Here is a 21334-nt window from a genome sequence, read left to right as displayed (position 1 = left end):
TCGTTTTACTATTTTAATGCATTTCATGTGATGTGAACATGTGAATCATCAACCCAAAAACATCTTTATGAGTATAGAAATACAGGAATCAAACTTCCATCATGAAAAAATAGAAAAGAAGGCAGAAGTGAGTTTCTTTACAACATCCTAGTTGGTTTTACTTCACATTCTGTGTCAGCTTAGGACGTTTAATTATAACATCTTTCAGATTCTTTATTAATTCAATCATCTGATTTAAAAATAGTGATGAGTTTCAAGTTTCGGAAATGGACGAAGAGAAAGAATGTGTAAGAAAACCATTAAAATAAAGTGGTGCTCCCTTTAGTAAAATCAATGCAATGATACAAAAAGCACACATCATTTCACAATAAGGCTTTATGTAGAGTACAGAGAATTAAAATGGCTTCTCCAGAGTCCTGAAAATCTGTCATGTCCTCAACAGACAATGAAACAGTTAATTAAGGTTTCTGACATTTTAAATAATGTTTTCAGTGGTTAAGTTGAGTTTAAAAACCTCTGAGCAAGGCACTTCTACTCTCAGACGCTCCAGTAGAAGACCCACAAAAACATCAAATCACAGAGTTTGACCAGTGTCCGTTCAACAACTTTAACTGGTTTTCTTCCAACTTAATGAATCTGAAGCTTGTTATTGTTTCTAGTAGTTGATTGAAGCCTGTTGAAATGAGAAATGTTCTCTGGTGTTCAACAAGGTTCAATACTTGGACCTTTGCTTTTTGGCCCGACAAGCAACATTTGAGTCCTGAGTGAAATATCTAAACTAGTGGATGGATTACCATGAACTTTGGCACAGACATTCATGTTCTTTAGCGTTAAAATAACAAAAGGAATACAAACTATTTTAGAAGAATTTCAACTGTTTTTCCTTTAACAAAAAATATGGACCATTAATGTTTCATTTTTTTTTGTTTTACATTACTAAAATGAAGAAAACATCTGCGGTGTTCCACAAGGCTCAATAGTTGGACTTTTGTGTTTTTTGCTCGACAAGCAACATTTGAGTCCTGAGTGCAACATCTCAACAACTACTGGATGGATTACCATGAACTTAGACATTCATGGTCTTTAGTGTTAAATAACATTAGGAGTACAAGCTTTTCTTGAATTTCAACTACTTTTCCTTTAACAAAAAATACGGACCATTAATGTTTTGTTTTTTGATTTACATCTGCTAAAAATTAAGAAAACATCTCTGGTGTTCCACAAGGCTCAATTCTTGTACCTTTGCTTTTTTCCCCAAAGATGAGCCTCATTTAGGTCCATGGTCCTTAGTGCTTTTCCTTCAACTTAAAAAATATGGAGCCTTAATGTTTCTGTTTTTTTTGTCATGAATTAATTAAAATGAAGGAAAAAAATCTGGTGTTCTACAAGGCTCAATTAATGGTTTCCAAATTAATCCAAGCTTTTCCCTGGATGGAAATCGCAGAGTTTGATCCGAGTTGGCTGAAGAACTTGAACTGCCTTTCCTTTGACTTAATGTTTCTGTTGTTTGTTTTAAAATCTACTAAAAATGAACAAAATCTCTGTTGTTCCACCAGGCTGAACTCTTGGACGTCTGCTTTGTCGTTAAACTTTCTTGTCGTTTCTTGTTACCCAGCATAATTTCCATCTTAATGTTTGTTTAACATTAACTGCTTATACTACTTTGAAGAAAAAACAAACAAAAAACATTTGATTAGGATGATGAAAATGTTGCAGATGAGGTCAGGAGGTTGGGACGGACATTAAACGGATGGATGAGGCTCATTAATGCTGATTCTGAAAGCTTGTTGTGTTTAGACCCAAATATTGACTGATGGAAAGTCTGATATTTAAAATGCATGCATGAGCGTCCAATATCACTAAAGCAAAAAAAAAAAATCCATTTTCATCAATATTCACTAATCAATTCATTAATTAATTTTAGATTAGATTAGATAACAGGAAATTAGATACAGGAACGGACAGAGCAGATTGTTCTTTCTGAGGAGGCTCAAGGTCCTTCAATGTGTGCACTAGGCTGATGTTCTACCAGTCTGTAGTGACCAGTGTTATCGTCTTTGCTGTGGTGCGCTGGGGTGGTGGCACAGGGACTTGTGGTGCCAACAAACTGGGCAAACTGGTGGGGATGGAACTGGACAGTGTGGAGGCAGTGACAGAGAAGTGGAGGAGGAGAGAGAAGCTAAAAACTATCATGGACAACCCGTCTCATCCTGTCTACGCCGAGCTGAGGCGGCTCAGGAGCACGTTTAGCCTCAGACTCATCCAGCCATGTACGTCTAAGTGCTGATGGGGCTCCTTTGTAACACCAGCCATCAGACTCCACAACACCACAGCACCCAGTACCCAGACACCAGTAACAGCTAAACTGTCACCAAGATATTGCACATGTATATACAAACAGATACTGCTATGAGTGTATGTACAGTATGTATATTTTTAGGAACAGCACCATGTGTGTATATACACACAATCTATTTTATTGTATCTATTACTCCTATTTTTATCTTTATTTATTACTTACTTTTTATCCCTGTGTCAAACTGAATTTCCCCTACAGGGGATCAATAAAGCTACATCTTATCTTATCTTGATTAACATCAACTATCTATAACTATCTATAACCTCTTGAGAGTCTAAACAGGAAGTTTGGAAATTGGATCTAAAGGACATTTCCATTGGAGGGAAGCATGTGTCGAGGCTCAAATTAATACTAAGCTACTGTAGCTTCAGTTCAACTGGATGATGCAGATTTATGTTTCTCCTGTTTAACTACATAAACACAATGACAATATTTCTTATATTTGTTTTAAATGTAAAGAATTTCAAGGTACTCTTCTTTGTTGTTTGTGTGTTCAAACAGCAGAGTTTCGGAAGGAGGTTATTAATATGATCTCAAAAAATCTCACTGTAAATATTCCTTTAGAAGTATTTTTAATTCACATATACCTATTTAATCTTATTTTGACAGCAAAAAGAGTATAGATTATATAGATGTGTATACTGCAAAAAAAAGCTACTTATAAGCCAAATATTGATGTCTACAGTGCGTTTATGAGGAAATCTGGAAACCACTGAATCTTTATTGGTGATGTTGGGAATCTCCTCATGAATTAAGTATTGGGTTTATGTTGAATGTAAACGTAATGGTATAACTAACAAGATATATTAGCCTTATACGGGGTAAAACTGAGGTACTGCTTTTAACTTCAGGTATATTTTGAATAAATCAATGTTGTTGACAATCTTTTTTTTAATAATTATTTAGATGTATGTGCAGAGAGAGAAAAGTCGGCAGAAAGTGAGAGAAACGAGAGGGAGGGGTTCTGATTTTTTACATGTTCTTCAAAAATATATATTGGGAATATTCATTGTGAGGGCTTCATGAAGTGCTTTGGGAAGATATCAAACTGTTATTTTTGGGTTGCATCGATATTTTGTTGAAAAAAACATTGTTCCAAGTGTTTCTCCAAATAATTAACGCACGTACTTCCTGTGAATAACAGTGTCTGAGTTTTTGGAAAGCAGCAACAAGCTGGACAGATTTCCACATTTCCATGCTAAGTGGTGACATCGCAGCTGACATCTTTCTTTAATTTGGTGTATTATGAAAACAGGAAACAATCAAAAATTTACAGCTTTGATTTTAACACCTAACTCTGCAGATCTGACCACTTCCATGTCATCTTTTCAATGCCACAGACAAGCTGATAGATTTTTAGGTTTTCCCCCAATGCCATTCCCCTTTTATTGGCCTGATTTATACTCATGCAACCCTGCTTTCAATTTACATCTGGAAGGATTTGTGTATCTTATTGTCATCTATTATGGTTTTACTGTGCTTTCGCAAAAGTCTTTGTATGTCTGTTTAGAAACCCAATGTTTATTTATTGTTTTACGCAGGCTGTCTCATGTGGTTCGTCTTCATGTTTGTGCTCATTCATTTAAAGGAATTCCTTTTTTTTTTTTTTGTTTCACATTTAAAACGCTTTGTCACAAACTCTGAATTCAAGTTTTCCAAACAGCCAAGGAGGTCAAGGGTGGCTTAACAACTTCGCTAGAACCCAAGAAAGTTCAAGTAAAAAGACTCCCAGGTGCCAGGAAAAAGTTGAATTCAAAGAGGAAAAAGAAGCAGATGAGATTTTTTTTTTTTTCTTCTTCACTGAAGATTTGGGGGAAAAGGATATGATTCAGAGGAGGTGGGCGAGCTGAGTTTTCAGCCACGACAGAAGCTGCAGCAAGGATCTGCTTCGGTCTGTTTGCAATTATGGATAAACAGCCTGGAAGCCAGAGAGCCGGTTTGGTGGAAGGAGATGCACATTCCTGCGGGGCGATGAACACCGGAGCCGGGTCGCTTCGAGGTGAACGCGCTGGAGGAACCAGGCGTCGCGCCCGCTCGACCTGAAGCCAGCGCGCATGTGTCTCCTCTGATATCCGAACAGGACATCTTGTTGCAGCAGTGTTTACCCCTCCGAGGGAAACCCGAACCTCCTTCTCAGGGGGGGAGGTCAGAGGTCGGGGATGGCGAAAGAGCAGCTCCCCTGAAGCTGGTGCAGAGAGCCGGTCCAGACTGAGAGGTTAAAGTTCACGTTTACCCCCCAAAATGTTCCCTACGTCGCCCTTTAGGACTCGGTCTGGATGCTACTTTGACTCAGACTTTGACTTTGTCTCAGACTCAACTTAAGCGGTTTTGCCTGCAAACATATAACTGGCAGTTTCTTGTAATCTCACCTCAGTGTCCATTTAGTAGCTACTTTTGGAGCTTTCAATCATATCACATGATCTTCATCAGTCATGGAATCGTAGGTGTTCAAATTTCTATTTTTTTCTGAGCCCTGTGTTTCTTTAAGCACTTCTTATCCACGTCTGCTTACAAAAGAGAGTCAAAGTTCATTCTTTAAAATCTCACCTCAAGGTCAGTTTAGTAGCTGTTCAAGACCTTTCAATCATATCACATGATCTTCATCAGCAGACACGGTCTGCCCGGTTGTCATGGAATCGTTGATGTTCAAATTTCTATTTTTTTCTGAGCTCGTCGGCTTACAAAAGAGACTCAAAGTTCGTTCTTGACTTTAGACACAGCGGTTAAAATCTCACCTCAAGGTCAGTTTAGTAGCTGTTCTAGAGCTTTCGATCTTATCTTATGATCTTCATCAGCAGATGGAGTTGTCACGGAGTCGTAAATGTTCGAATTTCCACCCACGTTGGCTTCAAAGTTCATTCTTGACTTGAGAAAAAGTAGTTAACAAAACAATCCGTTTACTAGCTGTTCTGGAGCTCTCAGTCATAAAACATGGTTTTCATCACCAGTGTTGATGCAAGCACAAAGATGAATGGTAATCCTCGAATTTTAAGTCAACATGAATGAAAAAAACCCAGAAAAAACTGGAAATTTGAACATCTACGACTCCACAGCAACACGGCAAACAAACTGACTTTGACAGAAACAGTTTTTGTTGTTTAAAGCAGCGATTGAAGCTACTAAATGTTTGCATTGTGGATAAAATCCTGAGATTCTGCTTGATGATGATTACAGGTTGCATATCTGTGATTTTGGGTTTTGTAAATAAAATAAACTTGACTTACTGCACGGAAAATAAAGTTTACTTATATGATGTAATCTTGTAGTCTTTGAGTTTCCCCAAAAAACTTTCATCGTGGATGTGAGTTTCACTCCTGAATGATTCATGAATGCTTCTTCTGTGTTTCTTTTGAGGTAAAATGTTTTTTTTAAAGTCTCTCGTGGGCGTTTTCTTCACTTTCACTTTCTTTTCTCTTTGTGAAGTGTTTTTATGTCTCCATTTCCCCTCTCTTCCTCTCTCTCTCTCTCTTAATCCACTAGTGATTTGAGGTCAGGTAGTCCTTTCAGCTTCAAGTCCAGCAACATCTGACCGTAGGCTTTACCCTGAAAACAACAAAAAGTACAACAACTTTACGTCATCACAGTTAAACGTGCATTCTTACAAGATGAACATGTGTGTTTGAAGTTACACGTTCAATGTGTTTGGAGCTTTATGGGTCTCTGAGTGTGAGGTGTGTGTGTGTGTGTATTAGCGCACTGTGAGAGCACTAAATGTGTGTGTGTGTGTGTTTCTTTGATGTGCTGTGGATTCCAGCGAGGCGGTAAAAAAACTTTACAGGAGCGTCTGAACAACGGAGGGAGAAGAAAAGAGGAGGAGGAGGAGGAGGAGGAGGAGGAGGGTGAAAGGCACAAGGGTATGAAGAGGAAAAAAAAGTTCTCACTGAGCTGTTAACGTGAAAACATTCACACTCATCGTAACGTTCCGATTTAGTCTTTTAACGAGAATGTACATTAGTCAGATTCTAGTAATCAGATTTTTTTGGTCAACAAAAACTTTTAATTTTGTTTTGATCAGTTTTTAATTTTTATTTTTTCCAAGTGTTTTGAGGTTGCAGTTGCTGTCATCTCTATACAGTTGCCATGGTTACAGGCGTTGGGTAGTGGACGTCCACATTACAGCGGATAAATTCATAAATCTTTTGATCACAACTCACAACTTGATCTGTGAGTAAGTCATAGACTGTATAAAAATATGGTCGTAGTTACTGTGACGTCAGCCGTTGGTTTCTGAAGAGCGGTTTTGAAGCTCAAAGTGAGCCGCTCTGGTTGTCGCCATCTTGGCTGTACGTGACTCTGCCTAACTCCCAGCCAATCAAAAAAAGGCAAAGAGGCGGGGCCGAATGGCTGAAACAAGCCACCTAGCGGCTGGCGGACCTGTCACTCAAAGCAGCCATGTCCTTCATTCAGTTGTCATGAAAGAGGAAATTAGCTACAGAGACCAAAACCGTTGTTTGTACCAGGCTGTAAACATGTTTCTTTCTGCTGTAAAGTTGGGCATTTTAACATGGGGGTCTATGGGATTGACTCGCTTTTGGAGCCTCAAGTGGTCGTTCAAGGAACTGCAGTTTTTGGCACTTCCACATTGACTTCATTTTTCAGCCTTGGATGTTGCGCTTGAAGTAAACACAACATAGTCACTCACTTTAGAGAGTTTTATCTTAACTTGTGCAATTTAAACGGATGTCTTATCATGTTATTTAAATTAAAATATACAAAAACACAACAGCACAGTTTTGGCGGTTATCAAAAATACTGACAGTATTATTCTCAGAGTCTCTGAACACACCAGATTTCTCCGCCTTCAACGTTGTATATTGTCCACAATTATTATATTCACCATCTGCTATTTTAGGTCATCATCCATTTTGATCCGCTAGCTGCTAGCGTTTCATCTGTGACTTCCTGTTACTTGACCGGATGTGAGTTGAGGGGTGATAAGATTCAGCTGCTTTACTTTAACTTCTATTTCATTTTATTTATTTTATTTTTTGGTTCTCCTGTTAATTTCATCCGCTGTTCGTCTGAATTTTGTTCATTCTGACCCGTGAATATATATTATTTTTTTACCGGAGCAGGACTAATGTTGATGAACATTTAAGTACAGTGTTTGCTTGTGGTAATTTACAATTTTTATGCACAAAATTATAAACATTCATCGTATGTTATTTGTAGTTTTACTGTACTTCCAACTCATTAGATTCTTCTTCAGCGTGGTGACTGAGAGAAGAGTTATTGATCCGCCAGCTAATGAACGGGGCATAAAAGAGGCAAAATAAACCGTCTAAACTTCACAAATCTGAGCTGCTGGATGCAGTTTTAGCTGTTTGAATGTTACTGGACAAAGACGGACAGATAGCAGAGAAGAGGTGACGAAAGACAGAAAACAGAAAGAGGAAGAAGCTCCAAAGTTAAGAAAGAGCGAAAGGTCAGAGTTGTGTGTGTTTGTATATGTGTATGTGTGTGTGTGTGTGTGTGTGTGTGTTAGTTACCTGGGGGTCGCTGCGTAGAGACGCCACCCCTCCCCCACCGAGTGAACTCTGCAGGACAAAGTTGAGGCTGTGGATCCCCGGCAGAGTGTACCTACGAACCACAAAAAAACCCCAAAATAAAACAAAACAAAAAAACACACTTGTAACCCATAGCAACACAAAACCTCCATACTTGTGAAACCACACAGATGAACAAATGTCTCTCTCTCACACACACACACACACACACACACACACACACACACACACACACACACACACACACACACACACACACACAGGCCTGCCAGCATAGCCTGGCACCATGTGCTGGTGCGGAGCTTTATTGTGCACACTTACACGTAAAATGTGTGTTTGTGTGTCATTTTTTTCCAGAAGTGTGTGTCAGTGTGTGTCAGTGTGTGTGTGTGTCATGGTTAACCACGCTCTGTCAGCATGTGTGTGTGTGTGTGCGTGTGTGTTTTTGCAAGTATGTGTTTGCAGTTGCACAGAAAAGAGAGGGGGAGGTTCAAATGTGATCATATGCAAAACCTGTGTGTGTGTGTGTTTCTGTCTGTAAGCAGTTAAATGTGTGTGTGTGTGTGTGTGTGTGTGTCTCCGGGCCTCCTGCAGGTTTAATGAGAGCTGGCGGTGCACTAATGAAGCGTCTGTGGCAGCAGGGAGGCGTTTCGGGGTGTGAGAGGAGACGCAGGTCAGCGAGCTTTACAGCCTCCACTTCTTCATTACGCTAATCGCTAACACGCCGCGCGCTGAGTCATGGCTCAGACATGTCCGCCTGGATGTACAGGAGGCAGCGACTTCACGTGTGTGGTAGCATTACCCAAAAACTCCTCCATCATACCTGCAGTTTAACACCTAAACCTCCTCAGCTGGTCGTCATGTCTGGTAGATTGTGCTTCTTGAAGTGAGATAATGTAACTGTTGCTCAACAGCGGCCATTGTGGCCACAGGTGGTAATTACAGGATATTAAACCATCGTTAGCGCGGGAGTAGGGTGCAGTTACTGGATTTGCCTTCAGCTGGTTGAAACTATTGGGACTGAAAGGGAGAAGATTCACTGCTGAACACGGTGACGAAAGACGACGACAGGAAACGTTTCCAGGAACGAGAGAAGCAAGTTTTTTTATATTCATACTAATGGATGCACGATATTGGATTTTTTGCCGATTTCCAACTCACTGTGGCCAATGCTGATACCGATATATGCACATATTTTTTTCCAGATGGCTGAGGAGACTATTATGTATGCAAACATAAACTGTACTAAATATGATCAAGAAAGACAATATATGAAGAATTTAGGAAGACTGGAGTTCAGGAGCTCAGCATTAAAAGAAGGTGGCGGTAATGCACCTAATACGCTGGTTGCCAACCGCCGTTATAAACCAAAAAGATTTTTTTTTTCTAAACAGAGTGGTACATCCTGTCAGCCGAGGTGTTACCTATCTGTGCAGCCGAACTTAGCAGCTCGTCGACGGACTGTTTCTCCCTGACGGTCCCGGTGCTTCCTCCGCAGGCTCCACTTTTCTCAAGCTGCCCGTCAGACCGTTTGGATCCACATGGAGAGCCGGGGCTAACGTTAGCTTAGAGGCTAGTGGAGCGATAGCCGCAGCATGACCGGAGGGAAGCACAGCCAGCTAGCCTCTGCTAGCCTCCCAGCTAACGTTAGCCCCGGTTCTCCATGTGGATCAACCCGACCACCGAGCCCCGGTTTGTTATTCAGGTTAAAGTGGGAAGAAGCAGCGGGTCTGACGGGCGGCTGAGTGAAGTGGAGCCTGCGGAGGAAGAACTGGGACCGTCAGGGTCAGGGTCTGTGGAGGGAAGCACAGTCAGGCGGCGGAGGAGAAGGTGACATATCAGCCTCTCATAATCGGCAGAATTCGCTGATGCTGATATTTCATTTTAGAGCTTTTATCAGCCGATACCGATGACGTGCCGATAATACCATGCATCCCTACTCATACGTCTTGTTTTACTTCTGTGATAAAACGCTGACATGTTAATCTCTGACATGCTGAAATGTAATCTAATCGTAGTCACAATATCCATCTTTTTGCTTTTTGCAAACTTGCCCCAAATTGCCCCTTAAAGCATGAGTAAAGTCTTTTGAATTGAACTGAATCTTTAGTTTGCTGCCATATCAGACCAAGTCAGACTGTAAAACCCAGAACTGCACATTTTTTATTAGCCATGCTAGCAGCGATGCAATGCCAGTCAGTCAGTCCACCATGTTGGTTCGGATTGAAATATTTCAACAACTATTGACTGGATCACTATGAAATTTTCTACATATGTTAATGGTTTCCAGACGATGTGTCCTATTGACTTTGGTGATCCTCTGACTTTTCTTCTAGCACCACGCATGGACGTATTGAGAGAGCTTGATACGACGCCGCCACTCAGCCTTACTGCCAAGTTTTCCTAGTGGCCGCTCACGGTATGGCAGCATTTCCCCCATTATAAAATGACGTCTATAAAACAAGACACATGAACTGTAAATAAGGTTAATCATTACTCTTCATATTATGAATTTTTAATCCATGAAGATTTAGCATGTTAGCATTTAGCTCAAAGAAAATGCTAACAAGATTTTTAGTCTTGTTTCTTCTTGCTTTGCATTCAAAAGTAGAATTATGCAAAGTAACGCTGTCTTTGCCTTTTTAGTCAAAATTTATCAAGGCCGTCACGTCTGAATAAGAGTTTATTGGAAGTGTTAACAGGCTGATCGGAGGTTCAGTGTTTACGTCGTGACCGGTCGTTCCAAACGCACAATGTGAGTGTATGAGTTGTACATTTTGGCCGCGCAGAAAGGGTCATTTCAAACGTGGCCTTTGAATCAGATTGAAACGTAGATAGTAGCAGTTTGGAATATAACTGCATGAGTATCTACATCGAGGGTAACTTGGCCTTTTGGTCTCAATATACGTCATTTTCCGCGAGTCCTCGTTTCCTAGAATCTTTATAATGGCGCTGGCATGTACAACGTTAGCATGAACCATAGATTAAAAATGGCTGCATTCATGGGAAATTCATCAGGTAGCCTCAAACAATCTCATTATGTTGACTTAGTCTAAAGTTAAGTCATAAAACTCACATTCCCTTAATATAAGTGTTAAAATCTGCCAGTTCACTGAAAATATTCTGATTAGTTAACTTGTTTCAAGAGTTTTCAAAAATATGTATAAAAATGAAAAGAAATAAGGTTTCTGGTCTCTGCACTATTTTTAATGTCAGTTGAATGTTGATGGGAGGAAACTGAAATATTCTTACTGCGCTTATTTGAAATGTCTTTTATGCAACCAGAGGACACTTTACATGAAGACAACGAGCCAAATAACGCTGACGAAGTGTTTTCTCGTACAGAGTTTCTGTCATCAGTCTTTCTGAAAAGCTGAAAAAATGTTTCTGAGGTTTTCTGTCCAAATTCTAAGACATAAACTGGTATTTACAACTGTACTGGACAGAAAAATATGAACAGCTCATCATTTTATATTTAGTCCAGCGCCCATTAATTCTTTGAGTAATTAACCATTTACCTTCTCAAAATAGATGTTGTTACCTTGCAGAAAGCTTCTCATTGTCTGTGAGGAGTTTTTTAAAAAATTTGTTTGGAGACAAACTGAACATCGAGTCCCTCCAGCTGTCAAAACTACAAACCCCCGGCTTCTATTATGTCTGCCCTGCTGTGTCATTACAGGGTTTTTTACCTCGGAGGAGGGTTATGATAGTCAGTAATGTTTATTATGGTGGTTTGTCTCGGTTTCTGTGGAAGTCGTGTTCCTGCTTTCTCTCAGTCAGTTGTGGTTTTCTTCATGGCTACAGTATAACGGTCTGAACCACAGCCGCCCTTCAGTGTCTTCAGCACTCTGTTAAATCTCTGTCAGTGCAGTATTTGTGAGGTTTGAAACATGGAGCCAGTAACATGGTTAAGATGTTTTAAATGGGATTTCAGTTGTTCCTCTAGTTAGCACGTATGTATGTACAAACCGAGGATAGAAATATAACAAACAGCTGTGAAACTTTATGCAATAAGGAAACAACTCTATAATGTATACAACCATAGGACAGAGCACAGATATAATATCTTCATTATTGATTAATCTATGTTTGTCAATGTATTGTTAAGTCTGTAAAATACCAAAAATAAGGACAAGAATTCTTGTTTTTTGGGGTTTTTTTGGATCGACTTGAGACTTGATTTGAACTTGCCCTAAAAACTTGGACTTCCTATTTAAAACACTTGAGGCTCGATCAACTTGGACTCATCCTCAAAAACTTCACTTGGACTTTCCATTTTAAGACTTTACATGGACTTGCCCTGAAAAAATTTGCTTCATCTTCCCATTTAAAGACTTGAGCCTTCACTTGGACTTGATCTCTAAAGACTTGAGTCTGGCCTGATGTGATTCATTGTCACATCAGTTCAGTTTGTAGCGTCTGAAGTGGAAAACTTTGACTCATCAGATTTACCTCTTTCTAAATGAAAAGACTGAGGTCAAATCAGTCCAGTATTTTGAATTCTTAACATTTTTTTTATGTTTATGTTTAAATAACCTAACAAGGATTAGCAAATTATCATGAAAAATGTTCTTAACCTGAGCAAGACAGTGGGAAAACTAGAAAATTATGGAACACTAATGCCTTAAAAGAGAATTACCAGAGAGAGAAAACCTTTTAAAAGTCTCTAAAGATGAACTCAGCGTTAATATATTAATGAAAAGGTGTAAAAACGATGAGTTGCAACTTGATGAGCTTGAAAGGTTAAAAGGACTTTGATTAAATATGTCAGATATGAAAAATATGATGGATTTAAACATAATGTGACCATGAAATTAAAAGGTTCAGTCAAAACTGACCTCACAGTCTGCAGAGGAGCTGCACTGATAACATGCTGAACAGATAAATACTGAGAAGAAGAAGAAGAAGAAGAAGAAGAAGAAGTAAACAAACACGGAGGAGCTTCATGTTGGATCTCTCCGGCTCGATCGTGACTAATATCTCCTCGGCGGCAGATTGTGCGTCTTGTTTTCAGCGTGTTCCCGCTCTGCTGTGTCTTGCTGGTGAAGGCCGACGTCTGACAGTGATTAAAACTAACCGCAGCCGCTAATCGCCGCCGCTGCGTGCCATGCTGCCTCTGTTGTGTTCCTGCTGAAAAAAAAACCCTCTGAGGAGCTGTGTGTGCGGAGGAGTTGACGAGCTTGTTCCTCTCAAATTGTCTAAAACAGAAGTGAGTTCACAGACATGTCCTCCCTCTTACACACACACACAAAAAAACTCTCATTCACATCTGTACACGTGTGGATTTGCACGAAACGCTTGATGAAAAATTACAAAAAGAGATGAAAATATATGTTGATTTCTGTATCTGCATTATTAGATTTGTTACACATGTAGACACACAGTCAATGATCCAATAACAAATCCATCAAACACTGAGATTCAATCAGCTGATTAGAATTTTATATTTTTACTTTTTAAAGGATAAGTTCACAATTTTTACACCTTTAACTGGGCAAAAATATATTCATTTGAGGGTTTATGTTTATGTTTGAACAGCTTTAGGCTCAAATAAGTTACTATAGAGCTCTAAAGATTAGTCAATTGATTGATTAGTTGCTGAATATTAAATCAATCACCAACAGTTTCGATAATCGATTAATTATTTTGAGTCGTTCTTCAAGAAAAATCAGATTTCAGCTTCTCAAATGTGATTATTTTCTGGTTTCTTTAGTTTTTAGTGTGGTGTGGTTTAGTGGTTGTTGACGTCATCTTGGACTTTGGGGAAACAGCGATCGACGTGTATCGACGACTAATCGATTAATCTATAAATTAACTGATGAGTTGCAGCGTTAAGTCGCTCTTTTCAAACAATGACATCGGCGACGCAGGAGAGTTTTTGTGTTTCCAGTTTTATATCAGAGGAAAAATGATATTAGAATCTGTTTCATGTGGTTTTATAGAGATAACGTAGTGTAACTGTCAGCTTCTCCAACACTTTACGTAACATTAACCAGGTTGTACGTTTTTTTTTTTAGGTGGTTCAGCGTTTTTTCACACCTGTAAGAAATAATATTTAGCAGTTTTCTTACCTGATAAAGAACATCACGTTAACTTAAAGTCTTGAGCAGAGAAACAATTGAAACGTTTTCAAATCTGATTATATGAGAAGAAGCGCCTCACTTCTGGGGACTGATGAAGGTTCAGATTTGCTCCTGATCCTCGTCTTACTCAGGACTTTTTGATCCCGGTTATAAAATGTAACCAATCTTCTATCTCGAAGGTATATTTCTTGCATCGCTCACCGTGTGACGGCGTTGTGCACCCCCGGCTGGATGAGGTGGGAGAAGTATTCCTGCACTTTAGAAGCAGTCAGGTGTTTCTTCAGGTAGGGATAGAAGAGAGGATGACGAGCGATCACTCCTGAACGAAGAGAGAGAGACACAAAACAGAGAGTGATAAGAGAGTTTGGTGTTTTTTCCCTTCAGCTATGTGAACTTCATGAACACCACCCAGTTATCCATCTTCTATTTACCATAAATAAACCAGAACGTTTATTTCTGTGTGAAGATTTTCCAATAACAGAGCGCTCAGGGCACTTTATTTTAAACCTGTCACCACTCTTTAATCCCTATTTATTAGAGAAGTTAAAGGAATATTTCAGATTTTTAAGCTCATTAGTCTTCTCGCTGAGAGTTAGATGAGAAGATTGACACCACTCTCATGTCTGTACGTTAAATGTGAAGCTACAGCTAGCATCTGGTTAGCATAGTTTAGCATAGAGGAAACAGTTAGCCTAGCTCTGTCTACCTAATGGACACGTTATATCTCGTTTGTTTAATCCGTGCAAAAAACCAAAGTGTAAAAACAACACGTTGTGGTTTTACAGGGTTACGTGGTGGACATTTTCTTGGCCGGGTCCAGTTGCCTGGCAACCAGTGGAGACAACAGGAAGTTACTGGTGCCAGCCAAAAAACAGTCCCCATGTTAAAACGCAACATGTTGTTATTACACTTCAGGTTTTTATATGAATAAAAGAAACAAGATACAACGTGCTAATTAGTTAGCTGTAGAGAGCCAGGCTAGCTGCTAAACTAAGCTAAGCTAAGCTAATCTGCTAGTGGCTGTAGCTTCATATTTAAACAGTCAGACATGTAAGTGCTATTGATCTTCTCATCTAACTTTCTGCCAGAAAGTGAACAAGTATTTTTTTTTTTTTAACAAAATATCGAGGTAATGTGCTTCGTTTTTACAGAACTTTGCTCTGCAACGTTCTGGTGTGAACGAAACCTCAGTGACGAGTTTAGGTTGAACCAGGATGGTGTTTTATAGGGATCGATTCAGTTCTTGATTCAGTTACATCAGATGAATACTGATATTGAGTCAGTTTATCCTGGGAAATTAAATTACTCGACATTCAACAAGTGAGCAGAACCGTTGTTGCCTTGAACATTACAGGCAAAACATTACCTGTTAAAAAAAAGAAAACATCTATGCACTAAGGATTGTTTTCTTGAGAAAATGCAAAAAGACTAAAACATGATACATCTAGATAATTTAGGCCTCATGTATAAAACAGTTGAGCAAGAATAGAAACATCATTGTGCACCTACAGAATCCAGTAGAATCTGCACACTGTTGAGTCCATGACTTCACATCTCAGATCAGTGTGTTCCTCTCGTAGATGTGATCTCTAGATCAGCTGACCGTCCTGAGTCACGACGGTCCCGTGAACCGCGGCGAGTCCACAGACTGAAACCGTCACGGTTTACAGGACTCTCACGACTCGAGACGGCTAACCTAGCGGCTAGCATCTACGCTACTCTTTAACTCAATATAACATTTTAAACATCACGCAGCTCTGACTGGATGATGATCTCTGGATTTAAAGGACCGATTGTGGATCGTTAATCGGAAAATCTATGTTTTTTTTTGTTCTTACCGATGTTAGCCGAGTCTCCTTTGTCTCCGCTCCTCGTGTAGGCCAGTTCCTCCAGTCTGTAGCTGTGTGGTCCACTGGGCAGGTCTGGACAGAGACCAGAAAACAACAACAACAACTGCTGTTTGTTTGGCTCGACTAACGGTGATAAAACACAGAGAATCAGGTTGTTTGATTCTCCTTCCAAATGCCTCCATTTCTCCTGCTGGGAACATTATTTCATTGTGTATCTTAATATATTATTTCTGTGTGTAAAAGGTTTTTCTATTCTGTTTATTTATTGTTCAGGAAGGGTAACATTTCTTTTTCTGTTTGTCCTTTTTCTTGGAATGTAAATCTACAGTGATTCATCACAAATTTAACTGTAAAAAAAAAGCCTGAATGTGATCACTCTCACCTGGAAAAACAAAAAAAACCCAGGAGACAGAAACACGTCAGAGTTTCATTTATTCCTCTGAATTACAGTAACTTCCAGCGATAAATATCAGTCACTGTAGTTCACTTAAGTCCCAGCGAGTGTGCGTGAGTGTCTCTCCTTTGTTGTGGCACCAGAGGGGAAAGATTATTATCCATTATTTCTGACTGTGTGGTAGGTAATCCATTAGTTATGCCTGCTTCCACACACACACACAGACAGACTTTGTTCATTTTTAACCTCCTTTTTTTTTTAAATGTTTGCTGAACAGATGCAACCGACCAAAAAGCTGAAATGTTTTTAAGTCTTTGTTTTAGGTATTTTATCTTTAAACTTAAGTGTTTAATGTTGCTCTGCTGCTTTTATGCTTTAGTGAGCAAAAAGGTGGACGATAAAGGGTCTGTTTTATTCTATTGATGCATGTTATCTCATGTTCAACTTCCACTTCTGGTGCAGACAGGAAGTTAAAAGATCATTCTGGCGATTTGCTGTATTTTTCTTCTTGTCAATAAATCTCATATTTGGATCTGAACCAACAATAAACTGGTCTATTGACGAGTATTGTGTGTGTGATGATATGTGACCGCTGCACTGGGTGAGACGTTGGATACTGTAGCGATCATGTTTGTGTTGCACGACATTTGGTGACAATAAGAGAAATACAGAAGAATCAGCAGCCTCATCCTTTTATAAAAGACAAAATTACACAGTCATAACGTCAATATCAGAGCTTAAGTCGGTCAATGATTTTGATTTTTCTTAAGTAGAAGCAGGTGAAATAAATATTAAAAGCAGCAGCTCCGTCTTTTCTTCTTCTCTCGCTTGAATGTTTTCATTCTCTTGGTTTTGGTTTTTTGTGTGATTGGAGAGGCCTTCCTGCTTTCAGCCCGGGGAATGTGAAGATAGCGGAGCCAGGAACATGTAGTTTCTATTGCCTCCGTCAGAAAGAACATCATTAACGCCGGGTTGAGAGTGTCTTAACGGCGTTTCAAGAGTGTGTTAAACCCTGCTGAATGTGTGTGTGTGTGTGTGTGTGTGTGTGTGTGTTGTCAGTGTTTTGTGCGTGTCATTCTTGTGCAGAGCCATGTGACGGAAGCGCTGGTGAAAAGGGTGAAAGGAGGAAAAGTGGCACAGTTTGTACTTTTTTAGGGATAAGAGACGCCACACACACACACACACACACGCACACACACACACACACACACACACACACACACGCACACACAAACTCTGCCTGCTGAAGCTCTCTTTCCTCACAACTTTTAACCAGTTTGTTCTTTATTTTTATTTTTCCTGGATGTGTGTTGGTTTTAAGTGGTTTAAGTATCTGGTGGTGCTGGTGGTTGTATGGAGGTAAATGGGACGAGGGGGTGCGTCGCCCTCTGCAGGCAAACATCAGTAACTGCACAGCAGCAGGTGGAAGAACTGAATGCAATAAAAATCATGAATTTATTCTGTTTCTCTACTCTGATGAACGACGGGGCCGGTGGAACGATCACCTTCACTAAAGGTTGGTTTTATATCAGTCACAGAAGGTTTCTGATTGGTTGCTGGTATGACAGCGCATCTCAAATGTATTTACATCACGATAGTGTAACTTTAAATCAGAGCTCAAGGTTTATAAACTACAGGTAACCATAGAAACTGTTCTGATGCTTCAGGCTCCATCAGCAGTAAAATCACTCAGGGAACCCTGGAGCCTCTTCAAAGACTATTTAAACCCCATAAAAAGGACCCCTGGAACCTCTTCAAGGACCATTCAAGCCCCATCAGTGATCCCTGGAGCTCCATCAACAACCCACAGAAATGCCTGGAGCTCCCTCAAGGACCATTAAAGCCTCTTCAGAGACCCCTGGAACCACCTCAAAGACTCCAGAAACCTCTTCATGGATGCTTAGATCTCCTTCCAGGACTCCTGGAACATCTTCATGACCCCTTAAATTTCCTACAGGACCTCTGGAACCTCCTGAAATACTCCTAGAAACCCCTTAAGTGTAATTTAAGCCTCTTCAGGGAGCCCTGGAGCCACTTCAAGGACTCTAAAATCCTCCTCTTGGACTCCTAGAACTCACTCAAGGTCCCCTGGAACCTCCACAGGGACCCTAGGAACCTCTGAAATGACCATTTGAAAATTTAAACTTATTTAAGCGCCCCTGAACCCACCTCAAGGACTCCAGAAACCTCTTCAAGGATGCTTAGATCTCCCTCCAGGACTCCTGAAGCGCCCTCAAGGACTCGAGAAACATCTTCATGACCCTTAAAAATTCCTACAGGACCCCTGGAACCTCCTGAAATACTCCTAAAAACCCCTTAAGGATCATTTAAGCCTCTTCAGGGAGCCCTGGAACCACTTCAAGGACTCTGAAATCCTCTTCTGTGACTCCTAAACCTCACTCATGGTCCCCTGAAACCACCACAGGGACCCTAGGAACCTCTACAATGACCATTTGACAATTTAAGCTTCTTTAAGGGCCCTGAACCCACCTCAAGGACTCCAGAAACCTCTTCAAGGATGCTTAGATCTCCCTCTAGGACTCCCGAAGCCCCCTCAAGGACTCCAGAAACATCTTCATGACCCCTAAAAAATTCCTAAAGGACCCCTGGAACCTCCTAAAATACTCCTAGAAACCCCTTAAGTGTCATTTAAGCCTCTTCAGGGACCCCTGGAACCACTTCAAGGACTCTGAAACCTCCACAGGGACCCTAGGAACCTCTACACTGACCATTTGACAATTTAAGCTTCTTTATGTGCCCCTGAACCCACCTCAAGGACTCCAGAAACCTCTTCAAGGATGTTTAGAACTCTCTGAAGTCCCTTCAAGGACCACTCAAACATTCTCAGATAATATTAAGAACCACTGAAGAGCTTCTGGAAACCTTTCAAGGCCCTATGAAGCCTCCTCAAGGACTTCGCCAACCTGCTCAGGGACTCTTAACGTGCTGCTTACCTCTGTCTGGGACATCCTCCGCTGAGGTGGGAGGGGCTTCCTGCTCAGGTGTGTCTGGTCCCGCCTCCGAGAACGACTCCACCAGCTCTCCAGCAATGTGAATATCCACCTGCAATGACGTCAGAAATACGTTTTTTATAGTATTTTGTGGTTCAAACTCAACCGACTGCTAGCTGATTGCAGCTTCCTTATTTTTGGTTCTTTGCACCAGTGCAGCCGTTGTGTTTTTATGAGTCCATAAAGGTTTTGGTTGCAAATCAAAAAAAAGTGTCAAATCTAGTCTAGTTGCATGTGAAACACACAGCCGCAGGTGGCTGGATATGATGAAGATAACAGGTTTTATCAGCTCAGCTCATTTCTGCAGGGACTGTATGATACTTCTGACCTTTTCCAGGATCGTGGGTGTGTTTCCCACAGCGACATCTGGATGACCTGCGCGTGACTCATCAAGTTCCTTCTTTGTTGAAATGTCTTGAAAACCCCCGAAATGTGACAACACAGTTTGTTTGTTTTTTTTTCTCAACTCTTGGTGCAAAATCAAACTCACCTTCAGCTCAGATTTGGGGTGTAAGAAGAAAAACGGCTTCAGGACCGGAGACCTTTAAACCACAAAGACAGAACATGTTATAAATATGAAGAAACATCCGGATGTTATTGTTTGTTTATTGTGACAGAAGATGATGCGTCCTGCTGTGCGTTTCTTCACCAGAAATGTGACGCTTTATTTAAGAATGTTTGATAAAAGCAGCATTTGTTGTGTGAGAGTAAATTAAACATTCAGCTCCCTGTGACGTCAGTTTGCATAAAAAAAAAAAAACAAAAGAGCTTAAGAGTCCTAACTGGAAATAAATCTTTTTTTCCACTCACACTCTGGGACGTCCGCCCACGATGCCGGTCAGTCCAGGAGCTGTGAGCGTGGAAAAAGTGACAGAACAAAAAGAGAGAGAGAGAAAGGTTCAGTTTTTTTTTTTTTTCCAGCGAGCAGAAATAATCCATGTGTGCAGGTGTAGCAGCAGCAGCAGCAGCAGCAGCAGCAGCAGCAGCAGCAGCAGCAGCTGATCCGAGAGTTCGGCGCAGCTTCCTGTCCTATTTTCAGTTTGACACCACGGACAACATGAGACAGCAGCAGCAGCAGCAGGAGTCACTCAGAGTTCACGTGTGTGTGTGTGTGTGTGTGTGGCTGAAGCTGAACTTGTCACCATAAACAAAAATCCAAATAAACCTCCTTATCTGCAGCAACACACAGGCTGACGGATACTCCCTCTTCAGTGAGTGTGTGTGTGTGTGTGTGTGTGTGTGTGTGTGCGCCTGACAAACGGGAGTAGATGTTTGTGTGAGCTGGACTGCATGTGCACATATTCAGTTTTTCCTACAGACTCCTTAAAGCGCTGAAGATCCACTTCATTTATGGATCCTGAAGGTTACAATTAGAGCTGCAAGGATTAGTCGATTAATCAATTAGTTGCCAACTATAAACGTAATCGACAAATATCTTGATGATTGAGCTTCTCAAATGTGAATATTTTCTGGTTTCTATGACAGTAAACTGAATATCTTTGCATTTTCTGACATTTTATGGACCAAACAACTAATCAATTAAATGAGAAAATAATTGACAGATTAGTAGGGCTGTAGTCAACCAAAGAAAATCCTGGTCGACTGAAATCGTACATAATCTTCAACTAATCGATTAGTCGCGGGGAGGTTGGATGTAACGGGACAGAGTGAACTCAGCAGCCACACTCTTCCGGTTATGCTAACCCATTGTTGCTAACTTTGGAGCTAACCCCCTTCACTTCTCCAGCACTTGGGGAAACAACAGACTTTTTAGCATTTATTAACTGACACACTGTAGTCTGTACTGTACATTTACTGCCAGACTAACAGCTTACTACTAACCTTTTCCTCTGCTCCGCTCGCATCCACCGTCATTTCTCTGCCACTCGCTCTTTACCGCTCGCTACGCAAACATACTACGCAATCACGTATTCCTTAACGGCGTTACGCTACCAGCAGTTTCCCAGGCAACGACACAGAGGTTGACTCAGGTACCGGAACAGCACTGCATAGAGACTCCCAAACGCTGTCGATTTCCGAATTAATGGATAATTGACGTTATTTTTGGCATTAAAAATATTTTCTTGGCCTGGCGGGGTTCTTGTGATAATAATAGGAGGAACACTGTTT

General features: G+C 40.6%; 1 protein-coding gene across 1 annotated transcript in view; it reads right to left on the bottom strand.

Moving 5' to 3' along the window:
• lratb.1 (lecithin retinol acyltransferase b, tandem duplicate 1) overlaps nucleotides 1-21334 on the bottom strand; it is a 35581-nt gene continuing 14247 nt past the window's right edge. Inside the window, exons 14-20 of the mRNA XM_042401697.1 lie at nucleotides 20015-20054; nucleotides 19695-19746; nucleotides 19148-19256; nucleotides 15788-15871; nucleotides 14151-14268; nucleotides 7849-7939; nucleotides 1-5902 (exon numbers count right to left, since the gene is read on the bottom strand). Coding sequence (XP_042257631.1) covers nucleotides 5828-5902; nucleotides 7849-7939; nucleotides 14151-14268; nucleotides 15788-15871; nucleotides 19148-19256; nucleotides 19695-19746; nucleotides 20015-20054 — 569 coding nt within the window. The 3' untranslated portion in view covers nucleotides 1-5827. The remainder of the gene's footprint in view (nucleotides 5903-7848; nucleotides 7940-14150; nucleotides 14269-15787; nucleotides 15872-19147; nucleotides 19257-19694; nucleotides 19747-20014; nucleotides 20055-21334) is intronic.

This window comes from Thunnus maccoyii, chromosome 22 (assembly GCF_910596095.1).
Source record: "Thunnus maccoyii chromosome 22, fThuMac1.1, whole genome shotgun sequence".
Classification (NCBI taxonomy): Eukaryota; Metazoa; Chordata; class Actinopteri; order Scombriformes; family Scombridae; genus Thunnus; species Thunnus maccoyii.
The sequence above is the reverse complement of the archived record's forward strand: the minus strand, read 5'-3'. Positions and strand labels throughout refer to the sequence as shown.